Source organism: Diabrotica virgifera, chromosome 5, assembly GCF_917563875.1.
Source record: "Diabrotica virgifera virgifera chromosome 5, PGI_DIABVI_V3a".
Classification (NCBI taxonomy): Eukaryota; Metazoa; Arthropoda; class Insecta; order Coleoptera; family Chrysomelidae; genus Diabrotica; species Diabrotica virgifera.
The window spans coordinates 207,740,368-207,763,014 of NC_065447.1; the positions used below are offsets into that span (position 1 = coordinate 207,740,368).

The 22,647-nt window shown below is 31.8% G+C and overlaps 2 protein-coding genes across 3 annotated transcripts; both read left to right on the top strand.

Annotated features, from left to right (window-relative positions):
- Positions 1 to 1,304: 1,304 nt before the first annotated feature.
- LOC114332892 (ras-related protein Rab-38) lies at positions 1,305 to 22,547 on the top strand. Its single transcript, XM_028282677.2, has 6 exons — positions 1,305 to 1,561; positions 4,389 to 4,421; positions 10,178 to 10,331; positions 16,474 to 16,534; positions 16,584 to 16,764; positions 21,849 to 22,547. Exons 1-6 carry the CDS (start codon positions 1,435 to 1,437, stop codon positions 21,983 to 21,985), a joined length of 693 nt encoding a protein of 230 aa, XP_028138478.1. The 5' UTR covers positions 1,305 to 1,434; the 3' UTR covers positions 21,986 to 22,547.
- Positions 4,430 to 9,302, top strand: LOC126885277 (uncharacterized). Of its 2 annotated transcripts, none has more exons than XM_050651769.1 (2): positions 4,430 to 5,580; positions 6,138 to 9,302. In XM_050651769.1, the coding sequence occupies exon 2, from the start codon at positions 7,326 to 7,328 to the stop codon at positions 9,069 to 9,071; it is 1,746 nt and encodes a 581-aa protein (XP_050507726.1). In that variant the 5' UTR covers positions 4,430 to 5,580; positions 6,138 to 7,325; the 3' UTR covers positions 9,072 to 9,302. Both variants share the same exon structure in this region, with proteins under 2 accessions (XP_050507726.1, XP_050507727.1).
- Positions 22,548 to 22,647: the final 100 nt, after the last annotated feature.

Here is a 22,647-nt window from a genome sequence, read left to right on the forward strand (position 1 = left end):
GGATGAAAAAAAGAACTATAAATGAAATTTTTTTTAACATCCCATTTATTTACAATCTGTAATAATGATTACAATAAGTAAATTGTTTAACAATTAAAAGAGACTTACAGGAGACTGTCCAGTGACAATAACCTATAAAATCATAATTTTAGTACTTAACAAAATTATTTGTGACTAATAAATAAAACCCTATAAATAAAACTCTAATAAATAAAATATTTTTGAAAATTTAAAATTTAAAATCTTGTTCGTATCGCTTGGAGTGTGGCGCTTTAGTCTTCTGTTTACTTGGGGTCTCATTAGGTTCTTCGCTAGCCTGTTGGGGTGGTTTTGTAGTCTTATGTCGTATTTTTGGGCGTAACTGGCAATTTCTTCTTTGACAGTCTTCATTTGGAGATCACGATTGATGTGTTCATTGGGCATGTACCACGGTGCATTTGTGATAAAGCGCAAGGTTTTCGATTGGAATCTCTCCAGGATGTCGATATTGGATCTCGACGCAGATCCCCACAGTTGGATACCATAGCTCCATATTGGCTTAATCACTGCCTTGTATACTAAAATTTTATTGTACAAACTCAGTTGTGACCTTTTTCGTATCAGCCAGTACATTTTATTGAGTTTCAGACCCAACTGTTTTCTTTTCGTGAATATGTGTTTCTTCCACGTTAATCTGCGGTCCAAGTGCATACCTAGGTATTTTACATCATCCTTTTGTTGTAGTACTTGATTATTTAATGAAAATAAATGAAACGCATTTTAGTATTATCAGGTAATAATCATATTAGTTTACAGAATTATCTGAATCATTACTATTTAATTATTTGAATTTATTTTCGTTTTAAAAAAAGTATTATCATCAGTGGCCTGCTTTTGGCCGCCCGTGTGCGATGCACACTTGGTAGCGGCGGCCCTGCCCAAATTCTCTGAAGGGTTTTCTTTACACCAAAATTATTTTATGCTCTCTACCAAAATTTTATGTTCTGCAAGGAACTACTTAAATTTTCGGCTGGGTAAAAGGACACTTTTTTATTTGATATGGTATTCAAATACCTCATTTTGCGTGTTTGTTTTGTGTTAGTACTGGTTTTAACAACCAACATTTAAATAAAATACATCATTTTTCACTTTTTCTCACCCATTCAAATATTATTCAAGTCTCGAGTATTTTGCCATCTGGTAGCACTTCAGTTAAACACTCTCACAGTACACTAATTTTTAAAGAACAAAATTTTATCATCTGTTCAAAGATGTCGCTGTAATCGTTTTAGTAGAAGTAAGTGTATCTAATCAAACATTTTTAAATATTCTCAAGTTTACCTATTTAGTCTCGCACGTCTGACAACAAAATACAAATCCCGTGACAATAATGTGGTACAAAATTACGAAATTATTTATTTTATAGTACAATTGTAGGCTAGGTAAATAGTAACCATGAATGGACCGCGTCTTGGTTTAAGTCGAGAAGAAATTATCAAAATTAGTGAGACAATTAGGGAAAATAATTTAAACAAACAGGAATTGATCTTTAAAATTGTAATTATTGGAGATTATGGAGTAGGTGAGTAGAAGTTGTAGTATTCTCTTCTAATAATTTTTTTTTTATTCTTTTGCGTGTTTCGTTTATTCAGAATATCGATTAATATACGTAATTAAACTTGTTTTTATTAAACTATTGTAATCTCATCTTATCACTTTTATAATCTGTGGATAATTATACACGGTGATGCGAACATTTGATAGAAGATTTGATGAAGATTTTATAGATATTTACCAAAAAAAAAACAATTAGAAAATATTCAAGGGAGTGTATTTCGTATAATAGTTGTATTGTGAATAATTTTTACTATTTCTGATAAAAGTTCTCTTTAGTGAAAAATTTAATATTTTTAGTCACATGTTTTCTTATGTTAATGGTTTGTTTCGCCCTGGTAAGGTGAAATTAATTAACAAAGATTTTAAAAAAATTGCTGTGTTCTGAAATAACTATGACGAACAATTTAAAAATTAGATATATCTAAACTTTTTATACAGCATTAACCGTACCATTTAGATGGGAAACAACCCTGTCAAAATTTAATCTTTTATCCGATTTTAACAAACTTTTTGAAATTCTAATACTTATCATAGTGCAGCCGATATGTGAAGGAACCAATTGTGCATTTAATGATAGAAGTATATAATTTGGACCACATATACTACACATATAAAGGTTCAAATTTAGATATGAGGCCATCTCAGATTTTGCCTTTTACAAAATTGGCGGGCATTCAAAATGGCGACTATACATATGTGACTGTTTAGTAGCAATATCACGATAACTTTTGAAGGAGACGTCAGATTTCAACCAAATTTGGTATATAGGTTCCTTTTTTGATCGGTTTACCGTACATTACAAAACCAGGTATTGTACTTTGTTTTTTCGTATTGAGATCAAGTCCATGTTCTCTACTTGTCTTATATCTGATATGCGGGACAAGTCTCATATGTCAGCTAATGTATTTTTATGTTTCAACAATTTTTTCTTTAGTTCAAGATAAGGCGGAACTGCAACTTTGCTGGTATTGCATAACTGTGAAGCATTCATGAAAATATGATTATTCTTATATCGCCTAGCAGCACATTTTATATCGCACTTCTTTAGTTTTCGGAGGTTTTTTGAAGACTAAAATACGATGCATCTATTTTTGACCACGAATTCATATACCACACGCAAGTATGCATGAAGAAAATGAGTCTCTGTTCTTCCAATAATAAATATTTTCGTTCACTTGACCGTGAATTAGTGCACTTTACGTAAACCGAGCACTCGAGAATAGTAGTTATTCAGACACAGGTCCCGTGGACTTTTTTAATCTACACATCGAGAAGTATTATTGACCAAACTTTCGTTAAATTTCACCGGCACCACTTTTCCATAAGGAGTGTTGCGGGGTCCTTTGTATTTTTGCACTACTCCAAGAAATTAACGCATCCCCTCAAAAATGGGTCATTTTTTATGTCTTTAATTTCCTAAACCTGTCTTCCGATTTAAATGATTTTTTAAATATGTTCTAGCCTTATTCTTTAACAATATCGCTATAATATTGTTGCTAGATAGGTAAATTGTCATTGTATACCGGGTGTATCAATTAAACTGTGTTTCTTTCTCAAAGTTCACCACACCCTGTGGAATATCCTAACATTTATAAACTGCTGAAATTAAAACCCAACTATATAGCCTCAGATTTTCTTAACATTCTGTTTTTTGAATCAATCGTTTATGTTGGATAATAAAAAAGTTAGGTAGGTACTTTAACAACTAGCCATGATTTTCATCAATACAGGGTGTGCGACAAACTTTAAAGGGTAATTCTACATGAAAACAAAATGACAGTTTGCTTTATAAATTTGTCCGCAACTATTTCGTTTACGAGATATAGGGGGTGTTGAAATTTTTCTTACAAACTGACGATTTATTTATTGCTCTAAAATCGGTTGCGATATGCAAATGAAACTTGGAGGGTTTACAGAGCTATATATTTTTTGACATACAATTAAGAATTTTATATTCAGCATTGGCGTGCATATGACATATTTTACATTTTTGGGGTGGTGCGATAATTTCTTGGAGTAGTGTATTATGATTTGTAATGCAACAATCAAAATTGAATTATTTATAACATTTCATTTTAATTAATCATGCATCTTATTAATTTCGAAAACAATAACAAAATAGAAAAGAAAAAATACAGTTTTCTCTAACAAAACCCATCCCCAGGTATCTATTTAGCCCGCCGCCGTTTTTAAAAAGAGTATTTTCTCCAACATTGACAATCTCCCTTCTTAGCTGCTTGATTTTTTTGTAAGGCCATTATTTCGATCCTATATATTTCTCATATGTTTCTTCTAAATTTCTTAATTCTCCTTCCTTGTAGGTCCCTATTACGTTCAATGTTCCCACTTTCAATTTGTTTGTTTCCTTTCTTGCTATCTTCTTTTTATTGTTAGTCATGTCGTTACCATTTTTCCTTTGTTGTTTACTATTTATTAGTTTTTTGACTCCCCTTGTGCAGCTTCGCCTTTTTTTATTTCGAATAGCTATTCCTTCCTTTGATCGAATCTCCATTCTCTACCGTCTACTGTTAACTTTTTGTATCCTGTGCTTGCCATTTTTCCCTATCGCCTTTTTTCTCTAGCTACTTTGTTTATTTGTTTCTGTAATTATTTTTCTTTCATTGTCAGCGGATTTATGTTTATGTAATTGCGGCCGTTAAGGTTTTTAACTTGCTTTTGTTTTTCAATATCTCTATTTTCCCTAACATTGTTTCCGTTTCTATAATACAGAGTAATTATAAATATTGTTTTACCTATCTACTAAAAAACTGAATGTTATATTTTTTTTGTAGGAAAAACATCTATAATTGGTAGATTTACAGAAGGTAAGTGCAAGTGCAACAAAGTTCTCAAGTAATTCAGAAAAACATATATTAACCATTCACAGTCGCGGGCAATCAATATTCTCGCATTCTTGGAATATTTCACCGTACAATCGATAAGTAGGTGAGTAAAGTAACGAACTCGCGGAATGCCATGAATAGTTCCAGAATTTTAATAAACTTTTCCAAGAAAGGCCTTGACCCTTTACTAGGAAAATGTAATTGATAAAAAAAGCAAAAAATATAGTTCTAATTATTTTTATACAAATAATGTCATATTTTTTGGGAAAATCTGGCAAAACTTTACTTTATTATTTATTAGTTAGTAATATAAGTAAGGTATATTGTTTTCACCCTTTTTGAAAAAAAAAATGTGGAAACGTTGAATTATGTTCATCTGTCCCAGGGACTTTTTAAACACAACTCCTCCGTCATTTGTGCTGTTAGGATATGACAAATGAGGTGTCGAATGAAAAGCCTATAACCCAAAGATTAAAGGTGAGAAATTTGACATAGGACTTCCGGTTTTAGAGTTGCAACCTGAACTACGGTTTCAAAGTCGCCGAAACAGTACAAGCGATATATTATTCGACACGTCTTAGCAAGACGAGAACAAATATATAGGTACTCCGGTTTCATGCCTGTCTGTCTATTCGCGAACATAACTCCTCCGTTATTAAAACAGATATAATGACCGATGAGGTGTCGAATGAAAGTTTATAACCCAAAGATGGTATTAGAGGTGAGAAATTTGACCTCGGACTTTCGGTTTTAGAGCTGCAAGTGGAGCTACTGTCTTAAAGTTGCCGAAATAGTACTAGTATTTGAAGCGCCTTAGTAAGACGAAAACAAATATATCGATACCAATATTCTAATAGGACGTATGCCACATTTTTTTGATTTAGCGTTTTTAACAAATATTGTTCCAATAGGTCTTATTCCGTCTAAATCTAACATATTTAAAAAAAAATTTAACTGAAAATATTTTTTCGCGCCTATTCTAATATGTCGTACAAAAACCGGCCTATTTTTATTTTTCGAATCTGTCGTATACCACAGTCGTCCGCCTGATTTCATAAGGTGTGTGTTGACCGTTAGAGCGTGTTGAATTACAATAATCAAAAACTGTGTTTAAAGTGTCTGTTTTTTTAAGATGTCGAAGGTAAGTTACATTTTGAAGTATATTATTTTCATTAAGCATGTTAGCTTATTTACAATGTAAAATTATAGTAAAAATATTTACCTTTGAAATAGTGAGGTTATATACGTCATATTGGAATTTCAAATAATATATTGGATACGACATATTTCTAAAACAATTACTGTTTATTATGACGTAAAACTCAAATTTATGTTATGGGTTACGTCGTATTAGAACAGATAGATGTATTATTGATGCATAATTTATTCAAAGTATCATTTTATTTAACTTTTCGTACTCACCAAAAGTAGCAAAAAATTAACGATTGAGATTCAGAAGTGTATTTTTAACATTTAAAAATATAAATTTATTATTACGTTTTCTCTACCTTCGTATTTTTATTATAAAGTATAAATAAATAATACCAAAAGAAAGTTTTAAAAATTTAGTTCTGGTTTTTAGTACAATAATGTTGACTGACTAAAGCTATTTATTTTGCGGATTTTACTGCGGAGTTTGTGACTTTAGCATTTAGGCAGGTATTTTAGCATTTTATTGATACAGATTATTTTTTTCAGATTTCTAGTAGGGTAGAAAAAATCATCACAATGGCGTTAAATGAAACAGCACAATATAACGCACGCAATGAAACAGGCAGATGAACCCAATTTGATCACTCCTGAAATAAATGTTAATGATATGATGTACCATGTGCCTTACGAATTTGAAGTCATGAACGACGAGGAAAACAACTTTATTCAAGATCCCTTTGGTACTCAGGGTATTAATGTTGACTTGCTGTCCTCTGAAGTAAGATACGAAACTCTGTCAACAGTCAACTTAAACATTTCCAGTGAATTATTATCTGAAAGTAGTGTGGATAAAACTTATGAATCCACACAACAACATGAAAATTTAGATGAGCTTGAAGATGATTCTGATCCTGAGTTTATACCTGAAAAAGAAGCTCATCAAGAGGACGACTCGGAATACTCTGATGAAGAACAAAATGAAAACAATCCAGGTTAGTACAATCCAACGGTAAAATATCATCATGTCTCTTCTGTCCACTGATGGGCATTTTTCGCCACTCTTCACGGTTCTGTGCGTCTTGTTGCCATTTCTTGGATATTCGTTTAATGTCGTCCATCCAGCGTGTTGGTGGTCATCTTCACTGCGTTTGCCTTCTCTTGTTGTTTGTCAGTAAGTTAGTTTTCTGGTCCATCTTTAATTTTTCAGTCTCGCTGTGTGATCTGCCCAATTTCATTTCAGCTTGGCTATACGTTCGACGACATCAGTGATACCTGTTCTTTTCCTTAGGTCTTTGTTCCTTATTTGTCCTTTTTATCTCGCCGAGAATCGATCTTTCCAGTTCGACGACATCAGTGATACCTGTTCTTTTCCTTAGGTCTTTGTTCCTTATTTGTCCTTTTTATCTCGCCGAGAATCGATCTTTCCATGCGCCTTTGTGCCACTCGCATTTTTAGTGCTGTTGTTTTTGTAAGCATGAGAGTTTCTGCTCCGCATGTCATAATAGAAAGAACGCATTGGTCAAATGTCTTCCGTTCCATAGCTATCGGAATGTTGGTCTTAAAGTAGAATAAAATATACGGTAAAATAACAATATACCCTTAATAAAATACTGAAAACCTAAATTTGTTTCAATATACATACATTTTTTTACAGATACGAGAACAGCTGAAAGTAGAAGGAAGAAAAAAGCCAATAGTGAATTATGGGATAAAAACGTTAACAAAAGAAAAATAATGATGGGAGAAGAGTATGTTGGATACACAAGATCTAAAGACGGGACGGTTAAACACGATACTAAAAGAAACAAAAGAATGCTCGGACCTAAATGTGATTCAGTTTTCTGTAAAAAAGCAGCAAATCGTTTTTGCCTAAGACTGTCTGAAGAAATACGACAAACTATTTTTGAGAAATTTTGGAGTATGTCCTGGGAACAGAAAAGGTTATATGTTTTGCACATGACCACCTACACTGAAAAAAAGAGAACCTATACAAAAAATCCATCCAGGAGAAAGGGAACATTTCAATACTATTTGCAAATTGAAGACGGGAAACATCAGGTGTGCAAGCAAACATTTCTTGGTACGTTAGGTATAAAAGAACGTATGGTAAGGCACTGGGTCAATGAAGGGTCTATGTTTGGAACACAAAGTAGTCAAGACGACAAAAACAAAAATAAGACTAAGAAGAAAGATACGTCGGTACATTCAGTAGAACAAAATAGAAAGCTGGAACAGTTGCGCCTATTTCTAGATAGTTTGCCTAAAATTGAAAGCCACTACTGCCGTAAAAAGTCGAACAAATTATATCTAGAGGAAGATTTCAAATCAAAAACCGACATATTTCAACTATATAAAAATAAATGTTTAGACGAAGATGTACTACCCTTGTCAATCAGTACTTTCCTAAAAGAGTTTGACGAAGGTAATCTTGCACTATTCAAGCCTAGAAAGGATCAGTGCGATTTATGCTGTGGATATAAAATGCAACAAATTGAAGAAATTATCTACCGAAATCATATTTTAGCAAAAGACCTTGCTCGCAAAGAAAAAGATTTGGACAAGAAGAAAGCTCAAGACCAGGCTATTTTTACAATGGACGTGCAGGCCGTCAAATTGTGTCCTCAATTACAATCAAGCTCATTGTATTACAAAACAAAATTGCAGGTACACAACTTTACCATCTATAACTTGTCAACTCATGCATGCAAAAATTTTGTATGGAATGAAACAGAAGGAGAACTATGTTGTTCAGTTTTTGTAACCTGCATCATTAAACATCTGGTATCAGCTTTGGAGATGGACAAAAAACCTATAGTTTTATACTCGGACAGTTGTGGTTATCAAAATAAAAATGTCATTCTGTCAAATGCATTGTCCATTCTTGCAACACAATTTGATATTGAGATTGAACAGAAGTTTCTTGAGAAGGGCCACACTCAAATGGAGTGTGACTCTTCTCATAGCCTTATTGAGAGACGATTGAAAGGAAAAGATATTTTTCTACCGACAGACTACATAAATATTATAAAAGACGCCAGGAAAAAGCCAATGCCTCTGGAAGTAGAATATTTGGACCATTCGTACTTTCTTAATTTTGATAACCCGAACTTGATGAGATATAATTCAATTCGTCCAGGAAAATTAAACAGTCCGTTAAAGGTGGCGGACTTAAAATGCCTAAAATATTTACCTTCTGGAGATATTTTGTATAAAACTAAATACGACTCTCCTTATGAAATATTACCACAACGACAAAAAACAATTATTCTGGATGAATACTTACCCAAGCCACTATACAGCAAAAGGTTAGAAATTTCAAAGAAAAAATGGCTTGACCTACAACAGCTAAAAAAAGTTATTCCAAAAGACACACATTACTTTTATGACCTAATAAAAAATTACGAAAAGACAGAAGAATCAAACAAGAAAGCAAAAAAACCGATATACAGCTATCGCTTAATAATAAAAATACCATCCTAACAACGTCTGAAACTAAAAAACAACAAAATATAAAACATCAAAAAAAAAAAGCTATAACAAAGAATGATACAAATAAAACTGTGAAAAAGAAAACAAAAATAAATAAGAAGAACACGAATTAGTGTCCTGTTTTGCAAATATTTACATCATTCAAAATTATTATGAATTTTTTTATTCAAACAAATATATTATAAGTTTTGTAATTTCCAATTTTTGATTTAAAAAAGTTATGTTATAATTATAAAAAATAAAATAAAGTATTAAAATATTTTAAATATAATCATTGTGTAATTTGTCTTAACCCACAACAATGTATGATGCTAATATGACACTAAGAAAAATATGTCGTATCCAATAAAGCTATATAATTACAATACGACGTAACCCACTTATTATCGTCATTTATTAAAATAAGTACTAAAAATGTCCACGTAATCAAAAAACATATTTTTTCAAAAACATTGTTGTTAAAAAACCTAACCTCTATAGAATATTTAAAAAACTACACGTTTTTTTCACCTCCTGTAAAATTTTAGATTTGTGGGATGTGTCCTATTAGAATATTGGTATCGATATACTGCCGGTTTCATGCCTGTCTGTCCGTACGTCTATTTGTCAGCGGATATAACTCCTACGTTATTAGAACTGATAGAACGACAAATGAGACGTCGAGTGAGAGCTTATAATTCAAGAATGGTATTAAAGGTGAGAAATTTAACCTCGGACTTCCGGTTGCAGAGTTGCAACTAAAAGTTCTGTTTTAAAGTCGTCGAAATAGTACAAGCGATGTATTACTCGACGAGCCTTAGCAAGACGGGAATGAATAAATATATATTTACTTCCGGTTTTTATATTACTTCCAGTTAAAAAGGTGTAATCGGAAGTACCACATTTTAGTCACAGAAATAGTACATGTGATATATCAATAATTATCGCATATTAAGAGAAGAAAAACAAAAGAGAGAAAAAAGAGAGAAAAACAATATTTAGAAACACGAATACAACAACTTTAGGTACACAGAACCGGTTTGTCCTATTTATTAAATATTGATGATAAGTTACCATACTTTTAACCATAGGTATCTATTATTATTTCCTTGTTTCAGGGCAATTTTCTACCCAGTATAAAATTACGATAGGTGCAGATTTTGCCGTCAAAACCTTAGAATGGGATGAAGATACTCGAATTAGTTTACATTTATGGGATATTGCGGGCAACGAGCGTTTTGGCAGTCTACTAAGCGTTTTTTATAGGCATGCGTAAGTAAAATTATGACATTCCTCTATTCACAACTTCTTACATTACGATCATAATTGATGAGCGTTCAAAAACAGATATAAACGATTTGATGTGTTGTGCAGGAGATTGAGGGTCAATGCTATCCCAATAAGATACAAGCTACCCACTTCCTCTATATCACTATCTGCCCTATTATATTATTGGGAGCCTTCGTTCAAATCATTTGGATGCATTAAATTCTACAGCACCCTAAACGATAACTTCACTTACCTACCTACCTTTATTATGTAAAGATAAACGTGACAAGACATCTCGTAACTTGACAGTTCGTAACCCCACAAATGGCAATGGTCAGTTCGTAACGGCGACAATTCGTAACATCACAATTGAATTATGCTGTTTATTTTTGTTAACGTGGAAATTAACTTTTATTACAGTTACAATAATTGAAATTACGTTCAACAATTTAACCAGCATCAGGATAAATTTTTTAACACGTTTCATGTTTCGTGAAGAAATATATTTTTAAAACTATGTCTTAAAATAAATATAATTAATTAAAAAATTAATTTTAATAATTACTGTTAATTATTATTATTAAACTGTTTTTATTTGTATTATTTTTCAAACTTAGTTTTACTACTTTAAAGTGATAATTTTAAAAGCAGCGGGACAGGGAGAAATATGTATTTTTTCGAATAAATTATCGTATCATGCTTTCCGTCTGACCGAAAATCCATCTATATTCACATAATCCTTTTATGTTTCATTAATACATTCATTTCGCTAGCAACCTTCAATAAGATCTATCTGAAAACCTCCTTAAAGCTTATAATCCTGCGTAACCAAAACACCAACACAAAAATTGCTACTAAAAGGCTACTCGTCAGTCCTAAATAATAAGTCATCAAAAACAAAACCCAGTTCACAAGGACAGTGTTTTAGATATTAAATAGCCACTGAAAATCTTACAACCATCATTTTGAAAATTGTCACCATATGGCTATCCACAAATCTAAATGAAAACTTTCAGTTTCTCTACTTTTTCCTTTCAGGACACACGGCTCCACTGAAGGAACTCCACACGGCTTGTCACTGACAATGTTTTCCCATAGTTTTCAGAATATCTGTCTTAAAAAGCATGCACAAAGCACCATTTAAAACAAAGGGCGACTATACAGGGTGTTTCATTACGAATGTAATCTCTGAGTTGCAGCTTCTAGATCTCAAAATATTGAGATTTAACCCAAATCACTTAAATAAAATGTGGCTCTTTACTTTACTGAGTTACAGAGTGTTTTATTTGAAAATTGAAAAACTATTTTTACCCAGTACTTTAAAACTACTTGACGCATCCTTATCATACTTGGCAGAAATTGTGGCTACTATACGCTGTGAGCTCGTACGTAGAAGGGATATTTACAAATTCGCGAGCGCCAGTAGTGGCAAGTCTGTAAACGTATCAGCGTATACGCTGTGAGCTTCGCTGGTGTCGCTCCTGGCGGATTACTAATCAACTTTCACTGGTAATTTTTAAATTTATTATTTAATTATTATCGCTTAATATTTACAACGCAAAAAAGTAATTAAATTATAATCGATTTTTTTAAGATTTTGCTAATCATTTTGACGTTCTATTGATAAAATATGAATTTCGTACTTCGGATACTTTCACAATTATCGTGTAGATGGCGGTAAGATTAATATATTAATTTATAATTAGATATTACGGAACATTAAATAAACTTAAATTCAGTATTTAAAACGTATTGTATATTTAAGGTAAAAATATATAACACAGCTTTGACAAACTAATACTTTTTATAATTAATGTTTTTAATTTTAATTTTAAATTAATCACTTTGACATTTATGTCAAATTTCCAGTAATCGTTTACAGACTTGCCACTACTGGCGCTCGCGAATTTGTAAATATCCCTTCTACGTACGAGCTCACAGCGTATACACACTACTGAATTATTATAAATAAACGTTTCTGTCAAGTATGATAAGGATACGTCAAATAGTTCTAAAATACTGGATAACAATAGTTTTTAAATTTTTTAAATAAAACACCCTGTAACTCAGTAAGGAGCCACATTTTATTTAAATGATTTGGGTTAAATCTACAAATAGAAATAGAAACGCTACAACATAAACATGACAGCTTTAATGTACACAGGAAAATAAAAGACTTAACTAGAAAACCAGAATACAAACAAAATATGCTAGTTGATGAAAAGGGAGATATAGTAATGGATACAGAAAACAAATTGATGGTATGGGCAAATTACACACACCGGCAAAATTAGCCGAACACCTTAAAAATGGGACATGTTTGACGTCTCGAATTTCCTAAACCTGTTGTCCGATTTGAGTGATTCTTTTAATATGTTATAGCCTTATTATTTAAGAATATAGTTGTAATAATATTGTTGCTAGACAGGTAAATGCCATTTTATACCGGGTGTAACAATCATACTGTGTTTTTTCTTAAAGTTCGGAACACCCTGTGGAATATTCTAGCATATATAAAATATTAAAATTAAAACTCAATTATAGCCTTAGGCTTTCTTAACATTTTCTTTTTTGATTCATTTGCTTACGTTGGAAAATAAAAAAGTTATGTGCTTTAACAACTAGCCATGTTTTTCATAAATAAATTCTCATAGTAGGGGAGGAAAGTATGCTAAATTTGCAGTTACTCGAGCGTTATGGGGACCTACTGGATTGTGAAGAGTGGGTGCCAAAACCAAAAAAAGTTAAGTTTTCCATAAAGTGTGGGACTCTCCATTTTTTAATTTAATTTTCCATTTCCACCAATCGTTTTTTTCCGATTATAGCGCCATCTATCCATAATTGGAAAAAATGTTGCAAATACAACTTGCTTATTTTTATGTCAAGAATCCAAATCTGCAATAAAAATTGGGGTCTTCTATTTAAAATTTTAAAGTAACCCCCCACCCAACCTCCGTGGGGGGTCGTGTTTGGTGCCATTCGATAGATTTTTGAAAAATATTGAATACGTGTATTGTACCCTGTAAATGTACCTCTACCATAATATTGGTTCTTAATACAGGGGAGATCGTTAAGGGGGGTCCGAAAAAAAATCTATCCGTAGAAAAATTCGAAATCGTCAGATTAAGATAAGGTAAGTTAAGTACCTACATGCAAAATAGTGTATCTTTCAAAGATCTGGCGAGTTGGGCAGGGCCTAAGAAAATGGGTGAGTCACAAAGTTTCACAAAAAAGCGAATATTTCACGAAATGAACGTCAGATTGAAAGACTAAAAAATACGTGTTCAATATTTTTCAAAAGTCTATCGAATGATACCAAAAACGAACTCCCACGGAAAGGGGGGAGGGGTAAACTAAAAATTTTAAATACTAACCTTGCGAAATTGAACATCAGATCGAAAAAGAGCAAAATACGCGCATTCAATATTTTTGAAAAATCTATCGAATGGCACCAAACACGAGCCCCCACGGAGGTGGGGTGGGGGATTTAATTTAAAATCTTAAATAGGAGCCCCCAATTTTTATTGCAGATTTGGATTCTTTACGTAAAAATAAGCAACTTTTATTCGACACATTTTTTCGAATTATGGATAGATAGCGCTATAATCGGAAAAAAACGATTGTTTCAAATGGAAAATTCAATTAAAAAATGAAAAGTCCCCCACTTTATGGAAAACTTAACTTAACCTTTTTGTGGTTTTAGCACATACTCTTCACAATCCAATAGGTCCCCATAATGCTCCAGTAACTGCAAATTTATCATACTTTCCTCCCCTACTATGAGGAGTTATTGATGAAAAACATGGATAGTTGTTACCGCACATAACTTTTTTATTATCCCACATAAGTAAATGAATCAAAAAGGAAAATGTTAAGAAAGCCTAAGTCTACAACCAAGTTTGTGGTGTTCCAGGGGTGTTCAGGGGTGGAACAGGGTGTTCCAAACTTTAAGAAAAAAAAACACAGTATGATTGGTACACCCGGTATAAAATGATATTTACCTGTCTAGCAACAATATTATTACAACGATATTCTTAAATAATAAGGCTGTAACATACTAAAAGAATCACTCAAATCGGACCACTGGTTTAGGAAATTCGAGACATCAAACATGTTCCATTTTTAACGTGTTCGGCTAATTCTGCCGGTGTGTGTATATAGAACAGCTGTTTAACGACAACCGAGACACAATAGATAACGAATATTTCGTTGAAGAGACTGGACCAGAAATAACAGAAAGTGAAGTAAAACACCATTAAAGAACTGAAAACTGGGAAAGCTGTAGGACCGGACGAAATACCGACAGAAATATTGCAACTTACAGTATTTCTCATGATCATCTTTCAGTGCGTCACAGTTTTTCGATTTCTTTCTAACGCATTAAATTGTATGTGACAGAAAAAAAGGCACGTCGGTGATTACATTTCGTCGGTGACATTTTTATAACATTTATTCTAGTTGTCGATAGATAGCGCCATAATAAAAAAATAATTTTTTTTTAATTAGATAATAATATTACAAATATAATCTGTATAATTTATAAGACTATACAAATCAAAGAAAATACCATTTTATAAATGCAAGAAACACTTTTGATTTGTTTTTATTCCAAATTGAAAATAAAATGTGACCAACTGTCAGATTTAACTAAAATGTCATGTTAGAATAAATGTCATAAATGTGTATTATCACGGACTTACCCTTTTTCCTATCATTTGTTACGCACTGAAAAATGATCATGAGAAATACTGTATAGTCGACTGCAATATACATGTAATTGTCGAATTATTTAATATCATATACAGAACAGGTATATTACCTAAAGAATGGCTTCTATCAACATTCGTGACTATACCGAAAAAGGGAAACGCCAGACAATGTTGCGAACACCGTACCATCAGTCTAATGTGCCACATACTCAAAGTATTTCTAAAGATTATTCATCGTAGAATATACAAAAAGTTAGAACAAGATATTGGACAAACTCAGTTCGGATTTAGAAATGCTCAAGGAACCAGAGAAGCATTATTTGCAGTAAATGTGCTAATACAGAGATGTTTAGATGTAAACCAGGACATCTATCTCTGATTCCTAGATTATAACAAGGCATTCGATACGGTGAAACATAATCCGTTAATAAAACTACTAAGAACAAAGAACATCGACACACGGGATATAAGAATAATAAATAATCTGTATTATGAACAAGAAGCTGTCATAAGAATAAATAATGTAAACACCAATAAAATAAAAATCAAAAGAGGCGTTAGACAGGGCTGTGTCTTGTCGCCATCACTGTTTAATGCATACTCAGAAGAAATATTCAAAAAAGCATTAGAAGATGAAGTAGCAGGCATAAAAATAAATGGCCTACCCATATGTGAAATTAGATACGCCGATGACACAATAATAATAGCAGAAACTATTACAGATCTACAAAGAATTTTAGATAAGGTTGTTGCAACGAGTGAAGAATTTGGTCTGTCTGAAAAGGCTGGAAGTGCATTCACTAATATGAAACAAATATTATGTAGTAGAGACCTCAGCCTAAATCTTGGAAAGCGAGTACTAAAATGTTATGTATTTTCTGTTCTTTTGTATGGTGTGGAGACATGGCCTCTCAATAAACAATGCCTCAATAGATTGGAAGCATTTGAGATGTGGACGTATCGAAGAATGCTGAGAATCTCCTGGACAGACAGAATAACCAATGAGGAAGTACTAAGGAGAATACAGAACAGCAGGGAGATACTGGATTCCATCAAAATAAGAAAACTTCAATACTTGGGTCATATAACACGTGGTGACAGATATGAACTCCTAAAATTAATTATGCAGGGAAAGATTCAAGGAAGGCGCAGCATAGGTAAGAGAAAATTATCCTGGCTGAGAAATCTCAGAAAATGGTTTGGGTGCAGCTCAACTGAACTCTTTCGGGCTGTAGTGTCAAAAGTGAGAATAGCAATGATGATCTAGAATCTACAACTCAGAGATTGGACATTATTAACGAAACACCCTGTATATGGCACCAACAAAGCAGGTTGACCTATTTTCTGCAATTTCTTGGGTTTATTCCAAAGCAAATTCAATAAAATGTTTAATTACAAATAAAAAAATATTATTAACTCTTATTTCGTTGTTTCAGCGTAGCAGCAGCTATAGTATTTGATTTAACAAGACCAGAGACATTTAATTCAGTTAGTAAAGTAAGAACTCTAAAATACACTTTTTACAAAATTGACGATTGCTTTTCAGTGGCTCACAAATTTAAGAAAGAAACTACATCTACCCGGAGGAAGAACAGTACCTATAGTGATTTTAGCAAATAAAGGTGATATATCAACTACAACACTGCCACCACAAATTGACGAATATTGTAGAAATAACGATATTCTAGCTTGGTACGTCACATCTGCCAAGAAAAATATTAATATTGGTAAGTTACGTTGTATAAATCAATTAAGGATTTTGGAGGTATATAAACATTACCTCACCATCATCAGTGGCGTCATTGCTCGTTATGAACCAAAGCCTTCTTCAGAACAATCCTCCATTCACCCGTGTCTCTGACAACTCTTTTCCATGTCTTAACTCTCAACAGATTTTAAATTATCTTCTAGGTTGTCTTGATACCCAAGTAGTTCAGAGAAATACGGAAAAAAATATCATGTTGGTGACACAACCCCTCCAGGCCGAAACCAAATTTTTTAAATAGTATGGACATCTATAATAATAACCTATATGTTTCTTGCAGCCGATTTTGATGATATACGAGTACATAGTTATAAACAAATGAAGATCAAAAAACGATAAATTTTCGCTTTTTTCGTCTATTACCAAAAAGTTAAGCATTTTAAACAAATTTGAGATTTGAGAGTAAGAAACTCATAAATCCTATAAAAAACTTCAATATGGCGTTCGCTGAATATGTCTATCCTTATTGGTTGCTTAGAAAATTGCAAAATAAATCATAAATTTCGAGTTTTTATAAATATTCATAACTTATGTAAAAAATTAACTTAGAACATTCTTATTAAACGGAATGCTGAGACTTATGGTGCTTAAATCATACCCTAAATTTCAAAGCAACTTGTCAAATAGTTTAAAAGTTATTTAATTTGTTTATTTGAAATTAATTTTTTTTGCAACACTATAAGTCAGAAAATGATCAAGTTACAGTAATACTTTGGATTGTTTATGAAAGAAGAAAATTTAGAATATTAATTTAATTAAAAAAAAATGACATAAAATAATTATAAATATTGCAAAATTATAAAAAAAAGGGGGGCTAACTTCGTCCCTAATTGTCCTAGGACAGTTGTTTTTGTTTCTAAATGTGTATAAAAAATCAGTCTTTCTAAATATGAAAAAATTATTTTTCTACTGGTAACGGTTAAAAATTTATTCTAATTGTTTATAAGTAAGCAAAAAATTGACATGTTTTTGTAAAATAATTTTACACTGTTTAAAAGTACTTTTTGTCATTTATTTTTAATTAAGTTAATAGTATAAATGTTTTTCTTTCATAAACTGTCCGAAGTATTACTGTAACCTCATCATTTTCTGACTTATAGTGTTGCAAAAAAATGAATTTGGGATAAACAAATTAAATAACTTTTAAACTGTTTGACCACTTGCTTTGAAATTTAAAATATAATTTAAGCGCAAGAAGTCTCAGCATTCCGTGTAATAAGAAGGTTCTAAGTTAATTTTTACATAAGTTATAAATATTTATAAAATCTCAAAATTTATGATTTATTTTGCAATTTTCCAAGCAACCAATAAGAATAGACATATTCAGCGAACGCCATATTGAAGTTTTTTATACGATTTATGAGTTTCGTACTCTCAGATTTGTTTAAAGTGCTTAACTTTTTAATAATAGACGAAAAAAGCGATAATTTACCGTTTTTTGATCTTCATTTGTTTATAACTATGTATATCATCAAAATCGGCTGCAGGAAACATATAGGTTATTATTATAGAGGTCCATACTACTCAAAAAATTTGGTTTCGGCCTGGAGGGGGATGTGTCACGAGAAAAATCTTATTTCTCTGGACTAAAGTCTCTGTCTTCCTCTGGCTAGTTGTCCCATTGGCCTTCTTCTGTCAAAAACTTTTCTGACTGTTGCACCTTCCTCTCGCCTGATTACGTGTCCAATTAACATACCTCAATTAATTTTACGTTAGCTTCTCCGAAACTTCTATAAAACTCAAAATTACAATTATTGCTGCTCTACATGCCTTTTATTCCTTCTATAATTGCGGCCCTGGCTCACCTGGAATTCACCTCTTTATCAATAATCTTCTGGAATGCCATATTTTAATTCTAAATCATTAGACTAAATATATGCCTAATCTTCAACAATTTCTACAGTATTCATAAATATTTTTTTTACTTTACTTGAATTTAGACAACATATTTCGTAAATATTTAATTAACAGATGTACTATATTATATACTAAAACCACAATAAAGATGCACTAGAAATAAACAAACCAACATTGAATATTATGAAGAGCACTCTCGAATCATGATTTACAATGTATAAACTTTGTAAATCATTATTTAGGATTTACAATGTATACAGGGTGTCCCAGACTAATTTATCTCTTAAACGAATAGAGATTTTCGAATAGGACAAAAACTGATTTATTCCATTTGAAATACACTTTAATATGGCGTAGAAAAATTCATCCTCTAAATATTTATCACTTAGCTACAACCCCTAACTTTAATTTTTTTAATAGCACCATGTACATTTTTTATAGTTATGGATGTGGTCTTCTATATCGTCTATTCAACAGATTTTTTAAAAATAAAATCGGTTCTTAAATAATCAAGAATATATCAGTGTATGTATTTGTTATTTTTATTACGTGTCCTAGACTAATTTATCCAGGCTATAATATCTCTTAATTTAACAAAAATAAAAAATAAACTTATATTTTCTTGATTACTTACGAACCCATTTTATTTAAAAAAAATTAAATAATTAAGTATTTTCTATGGGAAATAAGCCACAATTTTACTAAAAAATGAATTTATTAACGTTTCGAAGCCGAAATCAGGCTTAATAAATTCATTTTTTTTACTAAAATTGTGGCTTATTTCCCATAGAAAATACTTAATTATAAAAATGCCACAAGGAAATAGCTTCAGAACAACATTAAAAATTAAATAGACATCCAAAGTTATAAAAAAATGTCAAAGATATAAAAAATGTACTGGGGCTATTAAAAAATTCAAAGTTAGGGGTTGTTACTAATGGATGATTTGTTATTGTTATTTTCTGACTCTACATATGTAAACTTTGACCATAATATTGTAAAATTTTCAGCGACAATAAAGCATATTTCTTATCTATTCTAGTTTTTAAGGCTGTCTTGATTAATTTAACAAAAATAAACTGATATTTTCTTGATTCCTTACGACCCCATTTTATTTAAAAAAAATCTGTTGAATAGACAATAGAAGACCAAAAAATGTACAGGGTGCTATTAAAAAATTTTTAAAGTTAGGGGTTGTAACTAAGGGATGAATATTTAGGGGATGATTTTTCCTTCGCCATATTAATATTAAAGCGTATTACAAATGGAATACGTAGATCAGTTTTTGTCCCATTAAAAAATCTCTATTCTGTTAAGAAATATAGCCTGGATAAATTAGTCTGGGACACATAATTAATAAAAACAAAAATTAAACTGATATTTTCTTGATTATTTACAAACCGATTTTATTTTTAGAAAAGCTGTTGAATAAAAAACCACATCAAAAACTATAAAAAAAATATACAGTGCTATTAAAAAAATTAAAGTTAGGGGTTGTAACTAAGGGATGAATATTTAGGGGATGATTTTTTCTACGCCATATTAAAGTGTATTACAAATGGAATAAACCAGTTTTTGTCCCATTCGAAAATCTCTATTCGTTTAAGAGATATAGCCTGGATAAATTAGTCTGGGACACCCTGTATACATTGTAAATCATGATTTGAGAGTGCTCCTCGTAACATTCAGGTGTCTTGGTTTGTTTATTTATAGGGAATCTTTATTGTGATCTTAGTATAGTCTCCAAATTTTATTTAAGTACAGTGGAACCTCGATAACCCGGATTAATCGGGACCGCGGCCGATCCGGGTTATCGAAAATCCGGGTTAGCCGGAGAATATAGTAAAAATTAATAAATAACCTCCATTATAATTACAAAAACATGAAACACATATGCACAGTACACATCTAAATTACGTATAGTTGTATAGAGTGTAGAGTTTTGTTCATTTCTTGGTAAAAAACTCGGTCATACTGTAGAGATGTACCGACACCATAATATGGTAGGTCTGGATCCCGCGTACGAAAAAAAAGTTGATAAATAGCAAGCTGAAAATTTGTTATTAGCTTAAGGGTGTCTAGTCGGACAAACATTAATATATGGGAACACTGGAACAGGGGAAGTTTTAACTGTGGAACAGGCTAAAAATTTGGAATGGTCAGACCACGAAAACGGCACATGTATTTTGTCCGACAGAACAGACTTAAACTCTCCGAACAGAGATTAAACTCTCATGCAAAAATCAGACTGCTATTTATCACCAAATTGGCGTTTTAATGAGTGGAACATGTAGAATATGTCAAATGACAGGAATTATGACAGGTGATAAATAGCAGTCTGATTTTTGCATGAGAGTTTAATCTCTGTTCGGAGAGTTTATGTCTGTTCTGTCGGACAAAACAAATGTGCCATTTTCGTGTTCTGACCGTTCCAGATTTTTTACCTGTTCCACAATTAAAACTGCCCCTGTTCCAGTGTTCTCATATATCAAAGTTTATCCGACTAGACACCCTTAAGCTATTAACAAATTTTTAGCTTGCTATTAATCAACTTTTTTTTCATACGCGGGATCCAGACCTATGGTATCATAATATCATATTATGATGCTGCAATAAATTTATTTTAAAGATTCGCCTTTATCAATCCTACCTAATGTTTCTAGTTTCTTTTCCATTGTCACAACATTTTTACGTTTTGTTAACATTACAGTTTTGTTACCATTACGTAGACAAAAATCAGGCAAACACAATCTGAAGCACGATTACAGAACGGAAGTGATTAAAACAATGTCGTTATTTAAGAACAGACTAAGGCCATTGTTTTAAAAAAGAATTTTTAAATAGTCACGTCTATTTTAAACAATGCTAAGACAGTTTGACATAAATAACGGAAAAGGAATACAGACAGGTGCCTGTTCTTTCCGATAAGCTGAGACGGTCGCTCTGCCTGCCGCCGTGTGCATGAATCATTTTTACTGTTGTACTTATATGTGTTCAAATTACACAAATACACATTATCTCTCAAATATTATTTGACCTACATACATTTTTATTTGATAAAATTGTTAAATTGTTTATTTGTTAAATTTTTGTCTGATGAAAATCGGTCCGGGTTAGCCGGACTTCCGGGTTATCGGGGGCCGACTTATCGGGGTTCCACTGTATATCAATAATTCATTAATTTTGTAGATGAAGCCATGGTGAAACTTGCAAATGCTGCTTTGAACAATCATTTTGCTTTGAAACTTTCACTGGCAACTGATGAAGATATTATCAATCTCACAGAAAATAATCAACAAGAAACAAATCAAAAAAGATGCTGCTGATGTGAAGTAATTTGGTAGTTTAAAAAAGAATCTCTGGATAATGGATATGATAACTAGGGGAGAATTCAGATGCATAGATAGAGTTAATTATTACTTTTTATTGTCTACTATAAGTTAAATAAATTAGTATTATGGTCTGTTTTTAAACCGGGAGGAGTAATTCAAATTTACCGCGCGATAACGCTTGTTTGTAATTGGTCCAACCTTAGGCAAGTTTACTCCACTGTTATGAAATTTTGACACTATTGACATTTATGAAATTTTGACACTATTAGCATTTCATAGGTTAATTAAGTTATATTGATGATTTTTTGTGTGTTCTGCGTTATTCCTTTAATATTTAGAATTTTAGTCTGCATTTATATAAAAACAGTTGATTTTGGAACTATTTAGCGATATATTAGTTTAACATAATATTTATGGATTATTGGCGAAAGCCGACATGATCAACCAAAAAAGAAGATATATTTGGTGATTTCTCTAGTGACTTTCTTGGGTGTCTATCTGTCTTTTTAGTTTACTCCTCATGGTTTAAAAACAAAGTATAGTAGCATTTAAGATATCTCAGTATTCGCAATTTTATTTACCTAAGCAATTTTATCTTTAAATATTTTATATCGACAAAAGTAAAAAACGTCTGTATATTATAAAATGCATAAAAT